At 47.8% G+C, this 25,220-nt stretch overlaps 1 protein-coding gene across 4 annotated transcripts in view; it reads right to left on the reverse strand.

The window, feature by feature from the left end:
* Sun1 (Sad1 and UNC84 domain containing 1) overlaps positions 1 to 25,220 on the reverse strand; it is a 47,270-nt gene that overhangs the window by 11,497 nt on the left and 10,553 nt on the right. Inside the window, exons 2-17 of one of the 4 annotated variants that reach the window (XM_052167493.1) lie at positions 21,265 to 21,361; positions 14,422 to 14,616; positions 12,818 to 13,002; positions 11,721 to 11,747; positions 11,439 to 11,618; positions 8,796 to 8,978; positions 7,937 to 8,002; positions 7,538 to 7,648; positions 5,573 to 5,671; positions 5,119 to 5,212; positions 4,559 to 4,617; positions 4,300 to 4,445; positions 3,622 to 3,861; positions 2,544 to 2,630; positions 1,319 to 1,362; positions 303 to 411 (exon numbers count right to left, since the gene is read on the reverse strand). In XM_052167493.1, the coding sequence (XP_052023453.1) occupies positions 303 to 411; positions 1,319 to 1,362; positions 2,544 to 2,630; positions 3,622 to 3,861; positions 4,300 to 4,445; positions 4,559 to 4,617; positions 5,119 to 5,212; positions 5,573 to 5,671; positions 7,538 to 7,648; positions 7,937 to 8,002; positions 8,796 to 8,978; positions 11,439 to 11,618; positions 11,721 to 11,747; positions 12,818 to 13,002; positions 14,422 to 14,616; positions 21,265 to 21,361 (1,922 nt within the window). Of the gene's footprint in view, positions 1 to 302; positions 415 to 1,318; positions 1,363 to 2,543; positions 2,631 to 3,621; positions 3,862 to 4,299; positions 4,446 to 4,558; positions 4,618 to 5,118; positions 5,213 to 5,572; positions 5,672 to 7,537; positions 7,649 to 7,936; positions 8,003 to 8,795; positions 8,979 to 11,438; positions 11,619 to 11,720; positions 11,748 to 12,817; positions 13,003 to 14,421; positions 14,617 to 21,264; positions 21,362 to 25,220 lie in introns of all 4 variants that reach the window. The other 3 variants (XM_052167492.1, XM_052167495.1, XM_052167494.1) reach the window with 3 other exon arrangements.

A 25,220-nucleotide genomic window follows, 5' to 3' on the forward strand; every position in this document is an offset into this window, starting at 1 on the left:
AGCCAGGCCAAGACACTAGCCCTAGCATCAAGAAAAGACCCTGCCTCCAAGGAGGCTCTACAAGTTCGGAACTGACCCCTGATGGCTTCTAATTTCTGTTTATGTCCCTGTATCTGCTCATGCAGACACACATTAAAAAAAAAGTTTTGAAGGCAGCCACAATGAGTGACTTTAACACAGCCAGGTGAGCATTTCTCTTCAAGGCAGCAGTCTCAGCACCACTCACCTGCGCACAGCTGGTCCTCAGTCTCAGCACTCACTCACCTGCGCACAGCTGGTCCTCAGTCTCAGCACTCACTCACCTGTGCACAGCTGGTCCTCAGATGCTGCCAGTCTGACAGCTGTGACCTCAGCAAGTTCAGTTCCAGTTCTAGGTGCTGCACACGGTCGAGGAGGGGCTGCTCTTCATCCCTGCTGGGAGCCATCAACCGGGGGAGACAGGAGTCAGGGCCCAGATGCACTCAGAGGAAGCCTCAACCCTAAACAAAGCAGCATGTCTATGTCCTCAACATTACCAACAGAGCAGAAATGAGCTGATGTCTGCCCATGGCCTTGAGGCTGAATCTGCAGCTCTATGCTCATGGGATAGACAGTGGAGTGGAAGGTGATAGCAGGGTGAGATTCCTGACTGACTTTGGGAGAGGCTGTGAGATACTCATGAACATTGCTTTGCAAGAGATGCTAACAAGCCCAGCAGTTCTCTCCAGATAAATGTTCTGCATCTACACATTGACTTAACAAGTCAGTCTTCACTGAAACCAGGTCTGGGAAGAACAAAGTGTACCACACCCCCACCACACCCCCTCCTGTCCCACACCATATGCAGAGAGCCCATTAGTCAGCAAAAGCTGCTCCCCAGTCACATCCACCTCAGCAACTACAAAGGCACACAATCCCAGAGTGCACAATGCTGGGCACAAGGCCCACCAGCAGTAGGTATAGAAAGTGTGGCAGTCACAAGAAGATACAAGGCTGCTGGGCACCAAGGCTGGGCTGGGCCTAAATGCACATCTGCTCAGACTCTGATGGAGCCAATGAAGTCAGGGTCAGAGAGAGGCTCCTGGCAGGGGGAGTCCCCCAAGGACAGGTGGCTCCTCATGGCCAAGCAGGGACCTAGCTATGTACTGTCTAAAGAAAGTCCTAATTCCTTAGGGCCTCTGTTGCATGGACCTGAGAAGGTTCCCAGAAAGATAGCCAAAAGCTGGTAACTCCAGATGGCAAGTGATGATCTAAACCTTAATACCCAGTAAACAGTTAGCATTCTCCAAATGAGCCGAGCACCATGGGAGACAAATCAGAGCTTCTTGAGGTCACCTACCTGCCTGCTCTCAGCCTGGTTTCTTCCAGTTCCTTCTGGATAGCCTGGGAAGTGGAGGATACTTTGTAAACAGTTATGCACTGAGTTCATAAATCATGTCCAAGTAACTTAGAACTTCACATAATAAATGGCGAGTCTCAGCTTCTGAATGCTTGGGCAAAGGTATCAATGTATGGCTGGGCCTCCTTCTGACCCAGAGTCAGAGAGTTCAGGTCAAGTGTGTTCTGGGTCCCTGACAAGTTGAGGCCCCTCTCTTCTGCTCAGCTGAACTTCCCTGACACCAACAATCAGGAAGTAGAAGCTGGTCCCAAGAGAGCACAGGCTAATCTGCTTACTCCAACTCAGTAAATCACACTTTAGTTCAGTTCAGTGAGCACACAAGCATCTGCCATGCCTAGCTAGGTCCTGCGCCCTAAGGATGCTAAGATCCACCAAGGGTCACATGGTTGGCACTGTAGATCTACAGCAATATCCAGTCTACCAGCACACAATGGCGAGCCTCTCCCACCCACCCTGATTTTATGCTCTTTTGGTGGAGGCTGAATGATAAAGGGCTCATAGGGATTCTTGAGCAGGAGGTGACTGGATGTTAAAGACAGCACAGCCACTTCTGTTTAGTCAGGCTTGACGTTAAGCCACAGAGTTGAAGTGCCCAGAAAACAAAACTCTAAGACAGCTCTTCCAGTTGTACATACAGATCAACAGGAAGACCCTCTGGCTACAAGCTTTGAAGAGTATTGGCTTCCAGTTGATCTTTATTTAAAAAACTGATTTGAGCTTGTGAAAGGGCTCAGTGGGTGAAGGTATTTGCGCCAAGTGTGATGATTTGAGTTCAGTGTTTTCTTAGAGGGCTCCAGTTATAAAGGCAGGTAAAAATACTTCAGGGCTGGGGAGAGGGTTGGGTGGATAAGAGCATTTGCTGTGCAAGCATAAGGATCTAAGTTCAAAACCCCAGCATTCACATAAAAAGCTGAGTGTGGCTGTACATATGCCAGGAACCCAATCCTCCAAGGGGTGGAGGAGAAGGCACAGTCACCTTGTCTCAAGGGAAAAAGGCCGAGTAACAGGGCAGTATCCTCTCCTGTTTTTCTCCATGTGTGCACTCCCATGCATGTGTACCCACCAAGTAAACACACACACACACACACACACACACACACACTCTCTCTCTCTCTCTCTCTCTCTCTCTCTCTCTCTCTCTCTCTCTCTCAAAAAGAATAAATACCTCAGATTTTTCAGTCAGTTTTCTAAGAACATCTTCCAAGTTGGAGAGACGCACTTCATGGTCATGGTGGAAAGTCAGGAAGTCAGTCTGAGGATGAATACAGAATGAATAGCTGAGAGCTCAGCATCACATACATGACATTAGGGCAGGCCAGTAATTCTTACTGCAGTCACAGAGTGGTGGGTGTGGCATCTTGAGGGCCTAGCCATGCCCTCTCTCTGGCTGGAGGTCTCAAACCTGAGAGAAATCATACCAGCGGTTTCCACTATATAGGAAGTCAATCAATTCATATAAACTCACAGATCCACTGGGCTCTGTGATCTATGGATAAAGACCCAGGGCACACTCATTTCCCTCTATCATCTTACCCATACAAAATACATATGTTCACATTCACCTGCAACATCCAAAAGCACCTTACAATAAGGTTCCATCGTGTGACTAGGGCCCTTATTCAGAAGGTGACTAGGGACAAGATGATGGTGACAAGCTGTCATCCCAGCCTTCAGGAGGCTGAGGCAGGAGGTTTACAGAGTGAGTTCCAGGACAGTTAGGGCTATACAGAGAAACCCTGTCTTGAAAAAAAACCAAAAACCAAAAATAAATAAATAAATATTTTTAAAAGGTCATAATCAACAAAAGCATCAAGTGAAATAGACTACTTTCCATGGGATTTGCCTAGTATACATAAGGCTCTGGATTAATTCAATCCCCAGCACAGCATCAAAAGGGGGAAAAAAAAAAGATTTGTGTGCTTTGCTATGGATAAAAAAATGTCACCTCAAAAGGCTTATGTTGAAGGCTTGGTCCTCAGCCTGGTAGACCCAAGCACTAAGGTGATTGGATTAAGAGGGCTCCACCCTACTCCGAGATCACAGATCACCACTGGGTGATGGTAGTAATGTCTGAAGGCTTTTAATAGAGGTAGTAAGACACCAGGGATGTGCCCAAAGAGCACATCTTGTCCTGGTCTGTTCCTCTCTTTCTGCCTCCTTGTGCCAGGTGTTTGCACTGGAGAGTCACCACATGGCCTGGGAACAATGTGTACAACAAGTCCAAACAAGTTTCTGGGCCTTACCTTAGTATCAGGGGGTTCTAGGGCACCCATCTCCTGCAGGTGCTGTCCAACCATATCCCTGACCCACAGCGACAGCCCTTCCCTGCCGTCATCCACTTGCTCTACTCGGTTCTGGAGTTTCTGAAGCAGGACTGTCAGCTCTGCAAGTCTCTCATTGTGGCTGTGGCACTGTGCACTCAAAGAGGCTACCCTCTGCCCCATGTCACTCTCCTGAGGCCACTGGGAAGCCTTGTGATCAACCTGAGATGAAACCAGTAGGCTGAAGTCAAAACCAGAGGGACACTCCAGCACAGAAGGGACTGTGGTTTGTTCTTTCGACTTTCATGTTGTGTTCACACTCATAATCAAGTGGATTATATAATCGAATGGAACATATAATTCTGCATCTGAAAGGCTATAAATTGGTTTGTATACACACACACACACACACACATATACACCCACCCCCACACATATTTATTATTTTACATTTTTAGGGCCATGCATGGTTTAATCCTAACACTTAGGAGTCAGAGACAGGTAGATCTCTGTGAGTTCTAGTCCAGCCTACAAAGTGAAAGTCTGTTCAAAAATACCTTTTCCTCTAAGGCAGAATCTAATACTGCCTGTTTACAAGGGCATGAAAAGCTTTAAAGAACACATGCTCATAGTGTCACCAAGACCTCTCTTGCTGGTTACCTTTGGAGGTGGGCTCGGGGGAAGAGGGCCAGGTCTATGCATGCCCTTGGAATCGTCCACCCTCTGTGTTGACTGCATAGCTGTCCAATTCAGCATTGGTAGGAGTGAGAAGAAGTTGCCCTGGCCCCACAGAGAGAAACCAGCACCTGGGGAAGAAAGATAACTGTATACAGATGTACAGGTGCCCCAATGTCTTCAGATTTTTTGCTTCCACTGTGGGCATGTGCAGGTCTCTGAAGGTCACCATGCTACATCTTACCTAGTAAAAGTAGGAATGGGAGGAGCAAGACAAAAACCTTGCAAATATTCCGAAGGCACCTAAGAACAGAGAGAAACATTAACTTTGGAAAGACAGAGGTGGCAGGTGGCATGCAGTTCTGTCCACCTGGGCATACACTAACCCCCCTGCTGTCTTATTTACAAGGCTTGGCCACCTGAGAGGTGCTATCTTGTACCACAAGAAAATCCCCGAGGGCCTGAGGCCCCGCTCACCTTGGTGAGCTGGTGCCCAGAGAACTGCTCTAGACTAGTGTCTGAGCATAGGATTTGGCGGGGCCTCTATATGCTTTTACTCATCCAGTAGTTGTGTTTTACACCTCCATAAATTTGAAAAACCAAAATAGGAAGGTTTGTTGTAACAATGTATTGATGCAGACACTGCATATGTAAACTGAGCCATTACAGAGCTACCCACAACTGATACAGAATAGCTGCTTACCACCCTACCCAGGCAGAAGCTCCAATATGCTGATGTGGCATCCTGACCTTGACATAGGAGCCCCCAACACTGACATGAGACATTCCCCCTCAGTTTCTTACCTGGTAAGAAGAAACACATTCAGCCAAGAAATCAAAGTAACAAATTGGTACCAGCCACTCCCTAACCACCAGAAGGTTCCAGAGGCTGCCTTCCCTACAAGAGAAGAGAGATGAGGAAACGTGCTTTAGAAGCTGCTCATAGCTGGGTGTCTCTGGGAAGCCACAGCCAGCTTTGTTGGAGGGACAGAGACTCTAAGATTAGTTTCCAGGGCAGGAGAACAGTGACCGCCACCAGTTACACACATGATGGGCAAGGGAAGTACCAGTGCCATGCAGCTCAGGCTATGTAGCATGCGGCCTGAGGCCCACACAGCCAGCACAAGATGCATGCGCCTGAGGCAGACAGCAAGCACGTCACGTTGAGGGCCTAGCATGAAGCTCCAGCTGGCCCTGTACATTGCTCATCGCTGCCCCAGACTTTGTAAGACCACTGACACAGAAGCCACATAACCACCTGGAGCAGTGACAGCCAGCCAGAGCACCGACCACATGGTCTCGGCCACAGACCACCCAGCAGCTCTAATCCTGTGCAGTGCTCGAACCAAGACGTCACCTGTGGCAGAGAAAACACGGCAGAGGGCACTGTGAGGCAGACTGTAGGGCTCAGCACATCCTGACAGCAGAGTGAGCAAAGCCGCCAGGATACTCTGCTCAAGCTCCCTCTTGTACTAAGCCAGGAGGACATTAAAACTTGAGAAAACCTTGCTGTCCTCACTTAAGACTCCCTGGCTGCTGGCTGTCACTTAATATCTACATTTTAACCCCATAACCATTAAACTATTTCAGTACAACAGATAACAAGGGGTGTGGCTTTAAAAGGATTAAAAATGTTTTAAATTGTCTGGAGAGATGGCTCAGTGGTTAAGAGCACTGGCTGTTCTTCCTGAGGTTCTGAGTTCAATTCCCAGCAATCACATGGTGGCTCACAACCATCTGTAATGGGATCCAAAGCCCTCTTCTGGTGTGTCTGAAACAGCGACAGTGTACTCACATAGATAAAATAAATAAATCTTTTAGAAACTGTTTTAAATTATTTTCACTTTTTTTTTTTGATTTGGTTTTTTCGAGACAGGGTTTCTCTGTATAGCCCTGGCTGTCCTGGAACTCACTCTGTAGACCAGGCTGGCCTTGAACTCAGAAATCCACCTGCCTCTGCCTCCCATAGCGCTAGGATTACAGGTGTGCACCACCACCGTCCGGCATATTTTCACCTTTAACTTTTGCCTGCATGTGCCTGTACACATGTGTGCATGGCACCTGTAAAGGTCAGAAAACACATGGATCCCCCACAACTAGAGTCACAAACAGTTGTGACCCACAATGGAGGTGCTAGGAATGGAACCTGGGTTCTCTGGAAGAGCAGTGGCCTTAACTATAGCCCCGAAGGTGTATTGCTCTGTGTTTAATCTGTCTACCCTGTTTATGAGGAGGATCTATTGAGACAGGATTTCACAATATAGGTCTAGCTAACCTGGAACTATGGATAGCTAGTAAACTGGTCACAAGCTTGTATTGATTCTCTTGCCTGTACCTCAAGCTGTCTCACCTCAAGCTGAAGCTCAGCTTAAAAACCAATCCAGGGCTGGAGAGATGGCTCAGTGGTTAAGAGCACTGGCTGCTCTTCCTGAGGTCCTGAGTTCAATTCCCAGCATCTACATGATGACTCACAACCATCTGTAATGAGATCTGATGCCCTCTTCTGGTGTGTCTGAAGACAGCTACAGTGTACTCTATACATAAATAAAAACAAAAACCAAACTAAACCAAACCAAAAAAAAATGATGAGTAAGGGTTGTTCCCTTGGTTGGAACAAGGGTTCAACAAGGGTTCAACCCTTGGATGAACAAGGGTTGTTCTTGTGGCTGGGAAGCCACTATAAGAGCACTTGCCAACACAAGTATCAGTGAGCCCATACTAAATATATTCACAAAGTGCTCCAAAGGGATTCTGTGCATTTTTTCTACTACTGCTCTTGAGACAGGGTCTCACTGCATAGCCTATGCTGGCCTTGAGTGTATGTAGTCCTCTTGCCTTGGCCCCCAGAGTGCTGGGATCTCAAGCCTATTACAACATGCCCAGCTGGTTCTCTGTATTCTAAACCATAGCTATTGGGTTTTGATTTTGCTTTAAATTTATTTTATGTATATGAGTACATTGTAGCTGTCTTCAGACACACCAGAAGAGGGCATCAGATCCCATTACAGATGGATATGAGCCACTATGTGGTTGATGGGAATTGAACTCAGGACCTCTAGGAGAGCAGTCAGTACTCTCAACCATTGAGCCATCTCTCCAGCCTGAGGGCTATTCTTTTACTGTCACCTTCTATAGTGCTTTGTGACACTGGCAGTGCAAATAAACCAAACAAACACAGCAGCACTTTCAACAAGAACAAACAAAACAAGGTACAAGCTAGAACCTGTGTAGGTGCAGAGGCGCCCCATGGCCCCTGCCGCCCTGTGTGGCTGCGGTGGTTGCAAGGGGGTGGCTGTGTGTGTCTCATGGTGCTTCTTCCCCTGATAGTCATCACCTGTGATGTGGGACAAGGAGTGGAGTGACAGGTTAATATGCAAACCTCAATCAGAACTCTGCACAGAATGTTCGAGGACCTAAGAAACTATCACCCTAAATCACAGCAGGCACAGTCTGAGGATGACTCACTTCCAGTACTGAGAGCTGGCGGCAGCCAGACCAGGCATGCCAGTGAAGCCATAAGCTAGGGTGGGCTGTTCATTCTGCAAGGCTGGAGGCCCAGTATTATAATGGGGCGAGGGCCCTCCAAGACCAGCACCATCTTGAAAGAGGAAGCTGTACTCACACAGGGACTCCCCGTCCACTCTGGAAAGTTCTCCGGCAGTCATCCTCCCACAGTGATGGAGATGGGCTGCAACACATGCAGAAGGGCTTAGGAAGCTCACAGTCAGCTTGAGGGCCAGACGCCCTATAAAGTCAGCATGACCAGAGGCCATGCCTCAAGAGTGTCAGAGATACTGATGGCTCCCACCGCAGAGGTGAGCACAGGCAACAGGAAGATCAAAAAGCTGAGGCTGTTAATACGCATTAGCAATCACGGGAAGACAGGCCTACCTAAAAGTTGTCTCAAGTGGGATTCTAAACAGCATGCAAATGAACCGGTTTTGCTTAAAAGTCAAAAGTTGGGTCCATTATTTTAACTATGTTTTTAATTATGTGTACTTATATATGTACACATTCATGCAGGTACACCCAAAGGCCAGACGAGGGTCTCAGGTCCCGATACTGGAGTACAGGTGGCTATAAGCCTCCAATGTGGGTGTGGGACCCAAACTCAGGTTCTCCAGAGGAGCAACAAGTGTTCTTAACTGCTGAGCCAGCCCTTCAGCCCCATTCCTACTTTTTTAAAAATTTAAAGCCACTCGAATCTGAAGGAGAGAAACAACTTCACAAAGCTGTCCTCTGATCTCCATGAGTGCCTATGTATACAATAATACAATTCTAAAGCCTAAGTCCAGACTGATTTTCAGGAAGCTGAACCGTACACATCAACGCTTGATGAGCTCTGACAGGAAGGAGAGCCACAGAAAACAGCTGAGAGAGCAGCATGGAGCCCGCAAAAGATGCAGAAGAGCCTCAGAAGAAGCAGGGCTTTCTCCACCTTGAAGCATAATTCAGTGGAGAAAGGAGAAAAGAATAAATACCTTCTGCCTCATGGCTCTGTGAGTCATAAGCTCTGGATTCATAGCCTTTCAATTTGTAAGTTTCTGATTCAAAATTGAACTTCATTAAAACCACTTGAAAAAGTTGAACTATAAATGATGCCAAGGATGAGGAGGTGTACTTGGCCAGCCACAGAGTCCTATCCAGGTAAAAGGACGCACCGCCTAGTGGAGAACCATGAACACATGTCATTTCTTCCCACAGACTTGTTTACCCAATGAACCAGATGGCCGAACATTTAAGACAAGTTGCAAAGTATTTTAAAACTGGACACTAGGGAAGATGCCGCCTGAGAAGAACAGCCACCATCGAGCCAGTCGGAGATGTAGAGGAAGCGCTGTGGTGGCCTCTCCATAACTGAGATCGCAGCCTCTGGCCCAGCAGCTGAGCACTTCCAGCCCTACCCAGGGAGATGCTGAGCCATGGGGGCACACACTGAAGGCTCCCTGGCTCCCGCCATGCTGGGCTCCACAAGGCTTTTCTGTGAACCTAGCATGTGGCGGGAAATGCTGTAAACCATGTCTTCCAAACTGTTCTTGGAAAATGGTTTCTTCGCAGAGTATGAAGCACAGTGGGTATGGTGACTGCTGTTTATCCCTGGGCATCTGTGGGGCAGTGGAGACCCAGGGCCCATGCAGTACTTCTTCCACTTTCTCCCAAAGCCAGACATGCTCAGTAAGTTCAGAACTTGAGTAGAAGGCCGTTGTGAATCAATGAAGTCTGAGAGGTTTGATGTGAAAGAAAATACTGCAACTTTAAAATTTCAGAAGAGTGCTGGTGAAACAGCTCAGCAGGAAAGAGCCCTTCAGAGGATCCGCATCAGTTCCCAGCACCCACATGGTGGCTCTTGGCCACCCATAATTCCAGTCTCAGGGGATTCAACCTTTTTTGACCTCTGTAGGGCACTGCGCACACATGGTGCACAAACACACAAGCAGGCAAAACACCCATACATGTAAAGTAATAATAAATATTATTATGATTAATCTTAGGGTTTTCCCCCAAAAGAGTAGTGAAAGAGTTATTTTCCAATCAGAATGTTGTACTGAAGTACAGCTGGTTAGCCCAAGGTTAAGAGACCCCCACCCCCACCCCAGATGGCCACCTGTGCACATGCTCTCACAGGCTGGAGGGACGCTAGAGACGTGCTTGGGGATCTCCTAGATAATCAGGATAATCAGACACTCACCACACTGCCAAGATGTGAGCAAGAAAAAAAATGTTGAGTTGGCAAGGGTAGGAGGGTGCCAAGGCTGGAGCCATGTGGCAGAGCATGTGTTTGGCATATACAAGGCCTTGGGCTCAATTCCCAGGACCAAAAAGTAAAAGAAGGGAAAGAACCCTTGTCTGCTACAGGGATAGCAAGGCAGGCCAGCCCTTATCAAAGGGAGCTAAAAGAATATCTTTATACTGAAACAGCACAGACACCAACATCATCTCAATTAGCATACAAACTCTTAAAGCTGCACAGCTCAGTGTACTGGCTACACTGCTGGGCCACACGGTGGTCCTTCTGCTACAAATTTCGTCTTGTTAAGTAGAAGCAGAAGCCGCTGGAGGGCTGAACTAAGGAGCACACACCAGCCCTGCCTGGCACTGCCTGGGACGATACAGCAAAAGTCCAGGACAGGTGGTGACGGGGATAGCTGTACAGCCTGACCCTGCCCTGTCAGCTGTGCTCAGCTGTGCAAAGGAAGCTGTTGGGCCATCTGGGATGAGCCCTGACCAGTGAGAGCTCGGTAATGCAAGGCCAGACAGAGCCAACTTCGCTGTGGCTCTCAAACTCATACGTATGAGGCGGAGAAGCAGTGTCACTTGGTCCAGTCACCTGTCTCTTCCCTCTCTAAGATTCTCCCTTTGTGACATTAATGTTAAAGTGCTGACAAAGCCTTGGACACAAGAACAGGACTGTAGAAACACATGAGTAATAAGGACTGGATTTTCAGTGATGCTTCTGGCCTTCCTGTGACACTCATGGTGGGGAAGGTCCAGCATCATGCCTGGAACCCAGAAAGGTCTAGGATCGTTCTCAATGTTTAAGAGAAAGTTCAGGCAGTCCAAACCAACCTGCCCACTCAGTCACTTGTGACAACCTCTGTCTGTACCAGGTAGAAAGGTCAAGATGCTGGCACCCACCTCTATCATGTCCAATGATGCCACCACCCAGATACCAGGCTCCAAGTTGCCCTCCCAGAGCCCTCTCTCAGCAGCATCGATTCTGGTCCTACAGCTGCCTGAGTATCTGGGCTGTGCTGGGTGACACATGGAAGCACCCGAGTTAGAAGCCACAGAAGCAGGAACTTTGTTTTGTTCATGTCAAATCCAAATTTACCAACTCTGAACTACTTCCAGGCACAAAAATACTACCCACAGAACCACAGACTGGGAAGCGACAAGTAGGACAGAGCTAATTTGGGTCTACTTAACTCTGTGAGAATGTGGAGTTCAACTCTGTAAGGCAAACAGGGCAAGGCCCCAAGGCCCGTGCTGGGATGGAATGCCGAGCGCGGCATGTGCTAGGCAAACACTGCACCACGAGCCACATCCTTGGCCCATAGTCCTGTTTACAAGAAAAGAATGAGTTGGGCCGACCTTTCTACTAACCACAGAAGCACAAGACTTACATGGTTTGAGAGTTCGATCCCTGGAGTAAACCCTGGAGGTGGTCCCGTGGGTGGCAGAGTGGGCTGTGAGTGCGTCAGTGCGCGCTGAGAGCATCCTGCAGTCGCGGCAGGTGTATCCATTGCTGCTCGCCACCTCCGCTGCCAGGTCACCATTTCCCTGAGTGGCAGCTTTATTTCCACCTGAGGTTTTCAAAAGGGAAATGAAAGCTGTTGATCACTACCTACAGATTACATAGCAATGGCTCCTAGTTTAAAAAGTGTACAAAGAACCAAAGAAATTACCTTTAAGGTCGCCGTCATCATCGAGACCTGAAACACACACACACACATATTACACTGTGAAATACAACCAACCCCAGCACAACTATATCTGGTGATAGGCCAGTACCATGCTGTGGCATTGTTGGGCTCTATTCCTAAGATGCTCTGTATTCCTGTCACCCCAAGGCAGTGGCATGGAAGAGCCCGGCACTCCAGCCCACTCTGGCCTACAAGCACAGACAAGGGGAGAGAAGCCAGGTGGGACCTCTAGTTTTTTTGTTTTGTTTTATTTTTTAAGTTTTTTGAGACAGGATTTCTCTGTGTAGCCCTGGCTGTCCTGGAACTCACTCTGTAGACCAGGCTGGCTTTGAACTCAAAGAGCTCTGCCTGTCTTTGTCTCCTGAGAGCTGGGATTATAGGTGTGCACGACCACTGTCTAATGCTGCTGGGTCGAGCGAAGCAGAGGCATCCCGAAGTGAAGCACTTAGGACTTCTAGAACTAAGTCGGCCCTTCCACCTCCCCCAGCAGGGCAACGAGAACATAAGCTGGACTTAGCAGGCAGCTCTGTGGCTCTCAGCGGAGGAGCTGCGTGTCTGTGTGCACAGCCTTGGTAACCTGGCACTAGTCACCTTGAGGGTTCAGATGACTCTATATCTGAGTCTGGGCACAGCCTCTTGCCTTCCAACATTGACTGCTTTACAGCAAGTCCTTTGTTTTTGGAGAAAGGGTCTTCTGGAGCTTAGGCTGGCCTTGAACTCACTGTGTAGCTTAGGACTGGCTTGAACTTCTGATTCTCCTGCCTCCATATCCTGGGTGTTTGGATTATACTAAGTATTTTCTAATGATTCAAAAATATCTTCACTGTCTAGTTGCCTAGAACATTCCAGGATTTTTATACCAAATTTAAGTGTGCCATATTAAAATGGCTGTAGGACTGCTGCCTGTGTACTTAAATGAGCCACGTTTCAGTGAGTAGCACTACCTCACCTAAGCCACTGGGGCAGCAGGGAAGGCAGCATCCACACACCCCCTGGAGACCCGCCCTCACTGGGCTCCCTCCCACAACTGCAGACACAGCCACACTGGGGAGGAGGACGTCTGGTCTCCAGTGACTGACCCCAGAAGTGGTCCACTTTGGTCTGCTCACGAATCAGAGACTCGTCTAGCACAGGATGCCGCAGCACCGTGGCACTCCGCAGGCTGCAAGAGCTGTCGTGGCTTGTGCTCGAGGACAAGCCCTTTCCTGACAGGTGGTTGATACTAAAAGCTGGCTTGCTTGCACTTCTTCTCTGTTTGACTGTCCTACAAAGAAGAAACTCATTATTAGACTTTGCTTGAGAAAATACGGAATCATTAGATTTTTACCAACATAAAATCTGTGCCAGAGAACACACACAGCATTTTAAGACAAGTCATTTTCTTATGCTGGGTCTGGTATAATCTAAACATCCATTAATCTAAAAAAGGAATTTTTTTTTTTAAGCTAGAGTCCAAGAACTTGTTCTAAAACTGTAAACACAAAATAATTTCAGATCATTTTGTGCCTGACAACCCAACATTGGCTCAAACTTGAAATAACCTGAAAATAAAAAATGACTTAGGAGTTAAACAAATGCTAGAGCTCGTACATTTAACCCCAGCACTTCCTTTTCTGACCAATAGCAGTCTGCACACCCTGCTGCTTTCTGCGCCTAGCAGTCATTGGGCACAGCAAAGGTGATGGCTAACCGAAGGAACTTCTGCCTTTACTCTCATCACACAACACAGCAGCCCAAAAACACAATAGCTGGATGTGGTGGCACTTGTCCTTAATCCCAGCCATCAGGAGACAGAGGTAGGCAGATCTCTGTGAGTTCTGGCCAGTTCTGGCTATGGTAAGACTCTGTCTTAAAACAAACAACAACAAAAATCCAAATGTCCTGTAAGTATCTTGCATCAAGGGATTTGAGTGGGTACACATAGGACAAGGGCACCCAAGCCCCTCCTCCAGGAAACTGCTGTGGTGCAGGGCGGCACTGACAGTCATTGCTCTGTTCTCTAGTCGGAGGACTGTAGCTTCGGGGCACTCCACACCTGACAGCAAACTGTGCTTGGGAGGCAGCTGCTATAACTCAAGAGCCTGGCATTTTACCTTACAGCCTGCAGGTCAGGCTGGGGCACACTATCACAGGGCCCCAGGTAGTGTGGACAAAGTGCCAGCAATCTCGGAAGTAATACAATTTTCATATGAGCAAAATAAAGAGTGTCACTTCTATTCAGTCTCAAAAAAGATACAGATGGTGGGAACTGTTGCCATCAGCTACAGTAAAGACAAAGTACAAAAGGAAAAGAGACAAAATGTACCGGACATCCAACTGTACATGCATAGCTACACAGTTCACACATGTCACAGACAGGCTTGAGTTGGCTACGGCAGAAGAGCACCACAGACCCACTCCTCTCCATCTGGTCGGCTACTGACGTTCAGCTTATGCCAGGATGAGGGGGCTTATGACTATGACCATGAGAAGTGCATCTGTATTGCCATCTCACACACATTACTGTCAGCTCCACCCTGCAGGTAGACAGCAAATACTTCGAGCATTCCAGAACAAACTTCAGTAGGTTCATAGGGCAGATCTGCACATGTGGCCACAAACAATTCCAGAAGAACTGCTTGACTTGACAATCTGAAAAGCCAGGGGGGATGACAGCTGTGAAGGCAAGCCACATAATGCTCACCTGGTTTCTCTCCCCTTGGCCGGGGTGGCCCTGCTGTTGCTGATGTGCGTGTCAACAGCCTGGCTGTCCCCACTGCTGTACGTAGCTGTTGTTGTGACCAGGCGCAAGCTTCGGCGGGACATCCTTGGAGAGTCAAATACAGGTTCCAACCTGTGCTCAGTCTCAAAATCCAGAGCATCCGAAGAATAACTAGAACTGGAAGAAGACATGGCTAGAGGAAGCCCTGGTAGCCAGGCAAGGAGCCGTACATTCCTGAGTGATAACTTTATTGCACTGCAAGGGCAGGTGTGCATGTGATCTGTCAACCTCCTTCACCTGCAGACTCCAGATGGGTAGGCCTGGGACTTCAGCTGAGAACAGTTGCTTGGGGGCAGGCCAAGACTGTTAGACTCCCTAGCTACAGGAATGATGCTGGTGTATCATGATAAAATCAGAGTACCCTTATAAGCAGACACCAGGCCCAATGGGGCAACTAACAAGACAGTGGCACTGCAGAGACTAAAAGTGAATTCAGCAGTATACTCTTGAGAAGAAAATGGGAAGCCCCAGAGAGAGCACGCATTTCATCAACTGAAGCTAGATTAACCCCTCTGAGCCATGGAAGAGCCTGTCACTTCTGATGCTTCCCTTGCAGCTGTCAGCTCAGTGCAGTGACTAGAATGCAGCATCACTCTGCATGGTGCCCAGTTTGTTTAGGCCAGAAGTCAGCTGGTTGCCCACTCAGGTACCCTTGGGTTAAGACTATGCTAACCCCATCAGCAGCACCTATCTTCATCAAGATACAAGGAACCTAGGGGCTGGAGAGATGGCTCAGAGGTTAATAGCACTGGCTGCTTTTCCAGAGGTCCTGAGTTCAATTCCCAGCAACCACATGGTGGCTCACAACCATCTGTAATGGGATCTGATGCCCTACTTCTGGTGTGTCTGAAGACAGCTACAGTGTAATCACATAAAATAAATAAATCTTAAAGAAAAGAAAAATAAGCCTGGTGGTGGTGGCTCCCGCCTGTAATCTCAGCACTCTGGGAGGCAGAGGCAGGTGGTTCTCTGAGTTCGAGGTCAGCCTGGTCTACAGAGTGAGTTCCAGGACAGCCAGGGCTACACAGAGAAACCCTGTCTCGAAAAAACCCAAATCCAAAAAACCAAAAAACCAAAAAACCAAAAAAGAAAAGAAAAGAAAAATAAAGAACCCGGTAACCCTGGAGAAGCTGCTGCAATAAGGGTGATCAATAACAGATAAGCATGAGGCAGCTAGGGAGAAGAGGGGAAGAGTCAGAAGGTGCTGCCAGCTGTGCACCTCAAGAACTAAGACAGAAAACAAAGTAGGCAGGGAACAGCAGACCCCTGGGGGAGCACTGCTTTATGGGCAACCCTAGCAGCTGTAAGGAGCTAGTGGCTTTCCAGCCTCATGCCCTTCTAACACAAAGGCTCTGTGGCCTCAAGAGTCTAGGTGATGTAAGACCTAACAGCTGGAACACCAAGCCAGCCTGGGAAGCACCACTAGTCAGACCACTCAGAAGGCAGTACAAGTGGCTTCAGCAGACATGGACTTTAGGACGTTCTGGTGTACCAGCTTAAAGGCCAAGTCAGGATGAGATAGGATCTGACAACATGAGAACGCTAGCTAGCTACTTTCAGTGAACTCTAAAATCAGACAACTTCCTTCTAGCAAAGTACTATATACAATTATGACTTTAGTTTACAAAGATTATATTTTACATCAGAATTAGTCTTGCAGATACAGACAAGCTCTGTGATAGTTTGAATAAGAATGGCCTCCATAGACTAGTATATTAGAATGCTTAGTCCCCATGGGTGGAGCTATTTGAGGAGGATTAAGAGGAATGGCTTTGTCATGGATTAATCCCCTGAAATTGTAAGCAAGTCTCTGATTAAATGCTTTTGTTTATAAGCGGTACTTTGGTCATTGTGTCTCTTCACAGCAACAGAACAGGGACTAAGGTAAGCACCATCTCTGCTTCCTGTTCCTCAACACACAGGGTCACCCTCAGATTCTAGCTGCTGGGTGGGTAAGGGATCCTCACAGCTCAGGAAGTGTTTGACCCTGTGGTGTAGTAGGAAGAGCACAGGCTGTCTGCTGCTAGTCTGTGTGCAAAGGAATGCTGGCTAGGGGAAAGCGGTCTTCCACATGGAAGGCTAAGAGAAAACACAAGCTCTCTCACTCACACTGCTTACTCCAGTCTGGATGTGAAGTGACCACAGGGTATGTGATAAATGCATCATCTTCAGCAGCAGGCTGATTTGGAGGATTCTGGAAACAATGAGTGGGGCCTGCCCAGAAGTAGTAGTCACTGAGACTGTGCCTTTCAAAGCCATGCTTGGTCTCCAGTTATTTCTCTGTCCTGTTGTTCATCAATGAGGTAAGCAACTCTACTCCACCACACACCCCATGGTCCAGGATCAAGAGCCAAGGACCACAGCCTGAGACCCACAAAACTGCGAGTCAAAGTACACCCTCCTCCAAGGGGGTGATCTTTCCACTCATGAGAAGGCTGACACACTGTGCTAAAAAGAAACTCACATAAGTCTCTACATAACATGTGTAAGCTCAGAAAATATCTAGAAGGTTCTCATACTTTCTCTGTGTGCTAGGCAATAAAGAATTCACTGTCTTGATAGGGCAGCAGTGTCTGGGACAAAGACACAAAAGGAAAGGGAAGAAAGAGGGGACCAGCCACCCTACTGACCTCCAAATGAAGAATTGGACTTGACAGTTCCTGGCTCTCTACTGTTGATCTGCTGTAGCCCCAGCTCTGTAGGGACTGTAGTTTAGTGTGTCACCAGTTACCAGCTGTCCAGGCTATAACCCATTACCCCTAAGCATGGTTTTCATAGATAAGGACACCCAGAGCCAGATGCAGGAGGGACCCTGCACCCCACGCCAGCAGCATAAACCCCTAAATCCTGAAGCATTTTAGTAGCTGTTCCATCCAGCACAGGGAGAACAAAGGGGCAGATGAAGATACGGACCCTAGTGATCAATCACAAAGACCATCCTGAGAAAATAACAGCTTGGTTCTCTTACAGACCTACTCTCCAAGAACTCGCTTTTTAGAAAAAAGACTAAGTTTTACAAAGGGAGAGAGGGACAGAGAGGGAGAGAAGGAGAGAGGGAGAGGGGGAGAGAGGGAGAGAGGGAGAGAGGGAAAGAGGGAGAGAGGGAGAGAGAGAGATGGAGATGGAGAGAGAGAGAGAGAAACGTGGTTTGTACAGGTCAGAGGACAACTTTTGAGTGACAATTTTCTCTTCCCATCATTTGTTTCCCAGGGATAGGAGTCAGTTCATTGGGCTTGGTGGTAATGTGATTTAACACACTAAGCCTGTGGAGTTCATAGACCCTGGAATTCACTTTGTAGCCTAGGCAAGTCTCTTAACCTAGTGTCTCTGCTCTATTGAATGGCAGCTACACATACATACATACATACATACATACATACATACACACACACACACACACACACACACACACACACACAGAGTTCCTCAAAGAGGGAAGCCTGACACACACCCTTCCTTCCTGCCGTAGTGACAAGCATCCTGCAGCGACATCCTGTGCCCTGTACTGAGTCCCTCCCAGCCCCCTGGGACCCTTCCCTCTTAGTCACTTCTCACTCTGCACACCTCAGGTTCTCTCATGGGTCCGGCCACAGCATGCAGGCTCTCGTCAGGGCCCCATGTGAAGAGTAGTGAGCATATTTGGCCACATCATGGCCCACTCCAGCAGAGCAGCTCGTCCCTGAGGGCCCTGGCTTTAAGCAGCTGGCTCAGTGTTCAGTCCCACCACTCCTGGCTTTCTGGGTATCTGGCCTGCTGCAGCCACCTCACATCCTGTAGGTAGCCTCCCTCCCTCCTGCCAGAGGAGAAAAAGCAGAGCACACAGTTCAAGGTCAGAGGGTTTCTGGGAGAGGTCTCCTCTCTGAGGGAGGCAAAGGCCGTCAACAGCTGCTGCGACCCTTGTGGGCAGCTGACTGGGCTGACAACAGGTAGGTCAAAGAACAACACGAGCCACCTCAATTCTCCAAGAGGAGCCTCAAATCTTCTCTAGACAATGGCACAAGTCTCCATTACACCACTGGGCATGGAGCCATGCCAGTGAAGGGGGGCCAGTATAATGACACATAACTGAACTTCAGTACAGGCTCTGAGCGCCTCTCAAAAAATAAGATCAGCAGCTGCAGAGATAAGCCAGTTAGGAAAGTGCTTGGAAAACAAGTGGCAGGACTTGCACCCACAAAAAATAGGTATGGATAGCCTGTGACTGTGACCCCAGCACCAGGCAGATCCTGCCAGCCAGCCTAGCTCAATCAGTGAGTCTCAGGTTAGGATTCTGTCTCAAAAACAAGGTAGATGACTCCTGAGATTGATATCTGGTCTCAAAACACACACACACACACACACACACACACACACACACCACCCCTCTTCCTATCTGCATTCACACACAAATATGAAAACAGAGATGTGTGTGTACTTAGAGAATTAGTGAGTGTTCAATGTTCTAGATCTAACACTACTTTACAGGAAATACTGGGGGACTAGGGAACCTACCTACCTACCTATTGGAGATAGGGTCTGAATTACCCTGGAACTCTCTCTATATAGGCCAGGCTGCTCTCAAACAGAGCTCCACCTGCCTGTGCCTCTTGGGTGCTTAGGTTAAAGGTCTCTGTCACCACATCCCATCAAAACTGATATTCTTATTATTCAGAGTAAGCCAGTGGAGACAAGAGAGAGCCAATGTCATTGAAAAATGGAGTTGGTACAAAACAGAGCTCCAAAATCTCATGGTGCATGGCATTTCTAAGAGAAAGACATTTTAATCAAGCCCATGGAGTGTGAATAGTCAGAGTGGCTGAGAGCTGAGATATGAAGGCTGCTGATCCAGCGCTGGAGTGGGCTAGCAGGTGCACTAGTGGGCTAGCAGGTGCACTAGTGGGCTAACAGGTGCACTAGTGGGCTAGCAGGTGCACTGGAGGAGAGCAGCATGCAGTTCCACCTCCTAACACACTGAGCATGGCTGGGAGCATAAGTCATCAGAACAGCAAGGACCAGAAATCTGAAGCTGCACGCATAGTACCCTGTGCCATGGATACGCCTAGGCTGACTGTCTGCTGCTGGGTCTTCCCAGCACCTCTGCCAGTCAGCTCCACTGTCCCAACCCCGTTCTCATGCCTGGCCCCTACTCTACATGGCCTAGGGCACACTCACTCACTTCTGGGGCCCAGCTGCTATCCACTGGTAACTGGCTTAATCCCACATGTCTCCTGATTGCCAATCCTACCCACCCCAAAGAGCCAACTAAGCTTGGGAATATTACCAATGGCTCTCATTAAGTACCTACCCACCTCGGTACCCCTAGACAGGTCTGGCTTACTCAGTCCTGTGTACTTTAAGCATATCTCTACAGATTAAAATCCTCAGTTGGGGGCTGGAGAGATGGCTCAGTGGTTAAGAAAAGTGACAGTGTACTCGCATACATAAAATAAATAAATAATAGATAGATAGATAAACAGATAGTTTTTCAAATTCCTCAGTTGTACTCTAATCTACATACCCAACACCTTGCCACAACAGGCTCCACAAGCCTAATTGAACAAACGCTGCAAACCTCACTGCTGCCAAGCTCAAGTCTCCTAGGCCACATGGATTCTTCAGCACTGTACTTAAAAAATAGGTCATAAAGGCTAAAAATAAGTCACCAAGGATAACTGTCTCTATGTTCCCAGACATGCTCAGGGAAGTCACCTGAGCTGGCCACTCATTTACTTCTGACATACTACAGGCTCCAAGCTAAAACAGCATTGAGAGTTTGAGTGAGGCCAACCTGGGCTATGTGGGGACAACCTGCCTAAAAACATAAGACTGAGCCTGGCAAATGCAACCTGACTGAAGATGAAAATGGAGAGCAGAGTACCACACATCACAGCTGACCACTGATGTCTAAAGGCATCCTCTTGGGGCTGGTTCAGAAGAAAAGTGCTCTCCAACACCGTGTCAGAAAGCCGTGGCAGCCTGCCCATAATCCCAGTGCTCAGGAAATGGAGAGCCCAGGACCAAACCGGCTAGCTAAACTCACCAAACGTGGCGAACTCTGAATCCAATGAGACCTCGCACAAATAAAAAAAGGTAAGAACAAAGATACCAACTTGTCTATCTCCAGCCTCTACAGCACATACCTGCACACTCACACACATGTCCACACATGTGCCCCACACACACACACACAGTATTATCTTTAGATATTTTCTGATTTCCTTTAGGTTTTCTTGTGATTCACCCTTACAGGGTAAGTCATTGACGACTCAGCACACTTGAGGGCCTCCCACATCTTGCTAGGGCACCCAAATTTTCCCACCTGCCAGGCATGCCCTAACTTAGTAGTACAACTCATTCTCCTTAGCATGCAGGACAGCTTGGAGGAGGCAAACTGGAAAGAACAGAGCAGCAAGCAGCTACCGAGGCTCAAAGGACCCAGATATTCTGTCTGGAGATGCTCCTGGAATTTGGCCTTCCAAAGACAGCCCCTAGTCAAGGGTCTCTGGCGGATGCTCAAACTATTAAAGCAAGTAAGGAAACACTGGCCGTACTAACCTAACAGGCTTGCTCCCAATCATGGCCACAGGGTGGAGTCTGAAACAGTGAGTCACTCAAACTGACTAACAACTGAGTCACCTCTGACTCAGAAGTCTACAGAAGCCACTCACAGCCTCCATGATCATTTGAACGCTGTGGAGAGCTCAATGCTGTGTGACTGTCAAGTTGACACAGAGCTGTGTGCCCTGAGGTCGTGTGGCACTGCAGCCCACCAGAGCACGCACTCACCTGAGTGCGTAGGTGTACCCAGTGTTCTCTGGCACACACTGGGGTGGGGTATACGTGTGCAGCCGAGAAAAGTCCATGTTCACCGTCTCAGACCATGCTGCAAAAGACACAGAAGAGGACCAGGTATTAAAGGTTAGCAGAACTTCAGAGATAGGGCTGGCAGTCCCATTTTGATTGTAACAACAACAACAACAACAACAAAAACATAGCCGGGCATGGTGGCGCACGCCTGTAATCCCAGCACTTGGGAGGCAGAGGCAGCCTGGTCTACAGAGTGAGTTCCAGGACAGCCAGGCCTACACAGAGAAATCCTGTCTCGAAAAAACAAAAAAAAAACAAAATAAAACAAAAAAAACCATAGTTTTTCTTAGTCCCAAGTCAAAGGTTCTTTCATGTGCTAGCTCCAAATGTGTACTGTTAAAAATCAAGCCCTGGCCACACAAGCTTGTCCACCAGGGTTGGATCCCAGAACCCATGTAAAGCCAGACACAGAAGTTCATCTGTGGTGAGTTCTGATGGTGAGATGGGAGGTTAAGACAGAAGAATCCCCAGGAGTGCAAGAGTCAGCCAGCCTGGTACACACCACCACTGTCTCAAACAAAGCAAAAAGAAGGAACAACACTTCACATTTACCTCTGACCTCCATACTTGTGCACGCACACACACAGTTATACACTAGCTCCCCCACCCCCAAGCAAAACCAAAAGATAACAAGCAAGCTAGGCATGATAACAATTCCATCAGCAGAGGGGCTAAAGCAGAAGAATCACCATGAGTTTGAAGCCAGCATGGTCTACATAGCAAGACCCTCACTAAAAATAAAAAGTAGCAAGAGGAACCTTGGTAAGGCTTATATAAATTGGGCACTTTCTAAGAAAAACTGACAGTGACTCCAACAGGCTTTTTTTAAATGTAGCTTTTTTTGGTGTAGGGGAGGTGGTATATTTTGACACAGTGTTTCTCTGTGTAGCCCTGCTGTTCTAGAACTCACTTTGTAGACCAAGCTGGCCTTAAACTCAGGGGGATCTGCCTGTCTCTGCCTCCAAAGTGCTAGAATTAAAGGTGTGAGCAACCACACCTAAACACATCAACCTAAAACAGTTTTCTTCCTTCCTTCCTTCCACCTTTCCCTCTCTTGATTATTTGCTTGATTGATTTTGAGGTCTCTTATGTAGTCGTGGAACTCACTATGTAGACCAGAATGGGCTCAGACTCAAAAAGCACAAAGATCCCTCGCCTCTGCTTCCCAAGTGCTGGGGTCCTTGAGGCCTGTGCCACCACACTGGGGCTGGGACTTTCCACTTCCTGACGGTGGATAAGGAGTGGCCTAAGTAAAAGTGCTCCCTTTCATCCCATGGCCCGGGAGCAGCACTGCCATACTTTGCTACAAAGCTGAGGTTTGCACAGGTATCTCAGAACCAAAGAAGGAAACAGTGGCAAAGTAAGGAAGAACAATAAGAAGTTGGAGACTTTTCTATCTTCCCCCAGGCAATAAGTTTACATGGAATACATTAAAGTCCTCGCAAGGATGGGATGCAACTCAGTAGGACTGTGCTTAAGACTGCACGCCTACTATCTACAAGGCCCCAGGTTCCACCCCAGAACTGAAAAACAAAATAAAACAATTCCTCACAGTAATGTAAATCACAGCCCACTGAAAACTTAGGGAAACACAGTGGAGGCTGATACCTGCAACCCTGAGGTTGGACACTTTGAGGCAGGACGAGTGCTGTGAGGTCCAGGCCAGCCTGATCTACAAGGTAAGACTCTCCCACCCCCTTTAAAATAGAGTGACACAAATCCAAACCCAAACCACCAAACCACAGAACTGAGGAAGGCAGGCATGGTGGTTCACCACCAGAGCTCAGCAGGTAGAGAAAAAAGGAACACTACCAATTGGAAGCCTGCTGAGCTACAAAGGGCACTCTTGTTTCAAATAAAACAGAGTTAAAATCAAATTAACAGAAGGGGAGAAAATCACATGAAAAATAACAAAATCCTGGACAACAATGTGTTGCACATAAATGGCACTTATAAGCCACATCGAAAGCTTTATTTATTTTTCAAGACCAGGCTGGCCTGAAACTCACGGTGCTGGGATATAAGGTGTGTGCTGCCACATCCTGTCTGAAAGCACTTTCATTATATCATTTTGACTTTTGTTTAAGGATTTAAAGTTTTTATGTGCATGAGTGTTTTGTCTACATATACACATGTGTACCAGGTATATGACTGCTTCTCACAGAAGACAGAAGAGGGTGCTGTATCCCCTGGAACTGTACTTACAGATGGCTGTGGGTGTTGGAAAATGAAACCTGGGTCCTTTGTAAAAGCAGGAAGTATTCTTACCCACTGAGCCACCCATCACTCCAGTCCTAACACTATTTTCCTTAAAATAGCACAAATATTTCCTTAAAAAGAAACACTCAGAAAAGCTACCATATCTGTGTGGTATCTCTATGGTGACACATGGCTATCAATCATCTCAGCATCTGGGAGACACAGGAGGGAAGACTGGGAATTCTAGGCCTGCCTGGGCGGTATATCACACACTCCTGCTACTCCTGTTTACTGCAGCACTGATTCTCTTTTGGTCCTTGAGAAATGAAGTCTCAAACACAGGGCTCAATCAATCCTCCTGTCTCAGCCTCCTGAGCAGCTAGGGCAGAAAGCACTTGTCATCACACTTAGCAGGTCTAAGAACTTCATGACATGCCTGTAAGAAAACACTTTAGCCTGCCAGCCACACTCCTGGCAGGTGAGGGGACATGTGGACAACCTTCTACAGATAACAGTAGCTGTAACTGCTGAACCCACATAATTCCTGATACCTGCTTAGCTGCTCCATCCCTCTCTTTGTATATGAGTGACTCTTGAACAGACCCAGAGAACATCAAGGCACAGAACCTGACAACACCTCACTGGCTCCAACCTCCTGTCTGTCCAACCTCCTGTCTGGCCTCCAAGGCCTCAAGCACACTGCTCCCTCACCCCCGGCACAACAGGGCAGAATGTAATAATGGATTCCGACCAGGTGACCGGAACATTCTGTGCTGAGTGACAGCACACATTCCCATTCTTATTTCTTCAGGACAGGAGTTCTACTATTTCTTTTCATTCCATTATCCTCAAAATTCAACTTCCTACCTTCACTCCCCAATGGGACTTTTCACTATCCAGTCTTCCAGCAAATGCATGATCAAGTCTGAGCCCAAAGACACCACTGACATCTATCAAGCTTTCTCTAGTCTAAACGCTCTAGTGGATGGAGCATTTTTGGCCTGGCTCAACCCCCAGGACAAAAGTATTAGATGAACTGCTATGCGAAGGTGATGCGACACAAACACTCGTGTGAACACATGCTGACTCCAGGCAGTAGGTCTGTGGCACGACTGAAAGGAAGCAATAACTGATGACATTAAGCCTGAACAGACCCTGAGCCCTCCCCTCCATTAATCTGATGCTTCTTGACTCTAGAGAGCTCTGGTGTCACATTCTCTAGAGAAGTCTACTAAACACAAAGCTGTGTGCAGATCACCACTCTTTCTGTTTCCTAATAATGCTAAGTGAGGACACAGAATCCTGAACCATCTGCCTGGGCCCAAACTCACCAGTCCAGTGGTCTACTGATGATCCAGCCAATTACCCCACAGCCCAGAAAACATGACCACACTCACAGGTCCACACACATGAGCATGGGCGCGCATGCACACTTCCAAAGAGCATCAGCGCAAACAGGAGAACAGCCCACTCCTTCTCAAATTCCTTGCAGATCTGATTTTACAGAACAACGGTTACCATTAAGATTTATTTTACTCTTTGGCACACACCTGCAGTCAATGTTATTCAGGAGGCTAAGGCAGACAGTCTCTGAATTCAAGGTAGCCTGGGCTATATAAAGAGAGTAAGATGATCTCATAAAACCAAATCAGAGAGGTCAGAATGGATAAGTACAT

Source organism: Apodemus sylvaticus, chromosome 22 (assembly GCF_947179515.1).
Source record: "Apodemus sylvaticus chromosome 22, mApoSyl1.1, whole genome shotgun sequence".
Lineage (NCBI taxonomy): Eukaryota > Metazoa > Chordata > Mammalia > Rodentia > Muridae > Apodemus > Apodemus sylvaticus.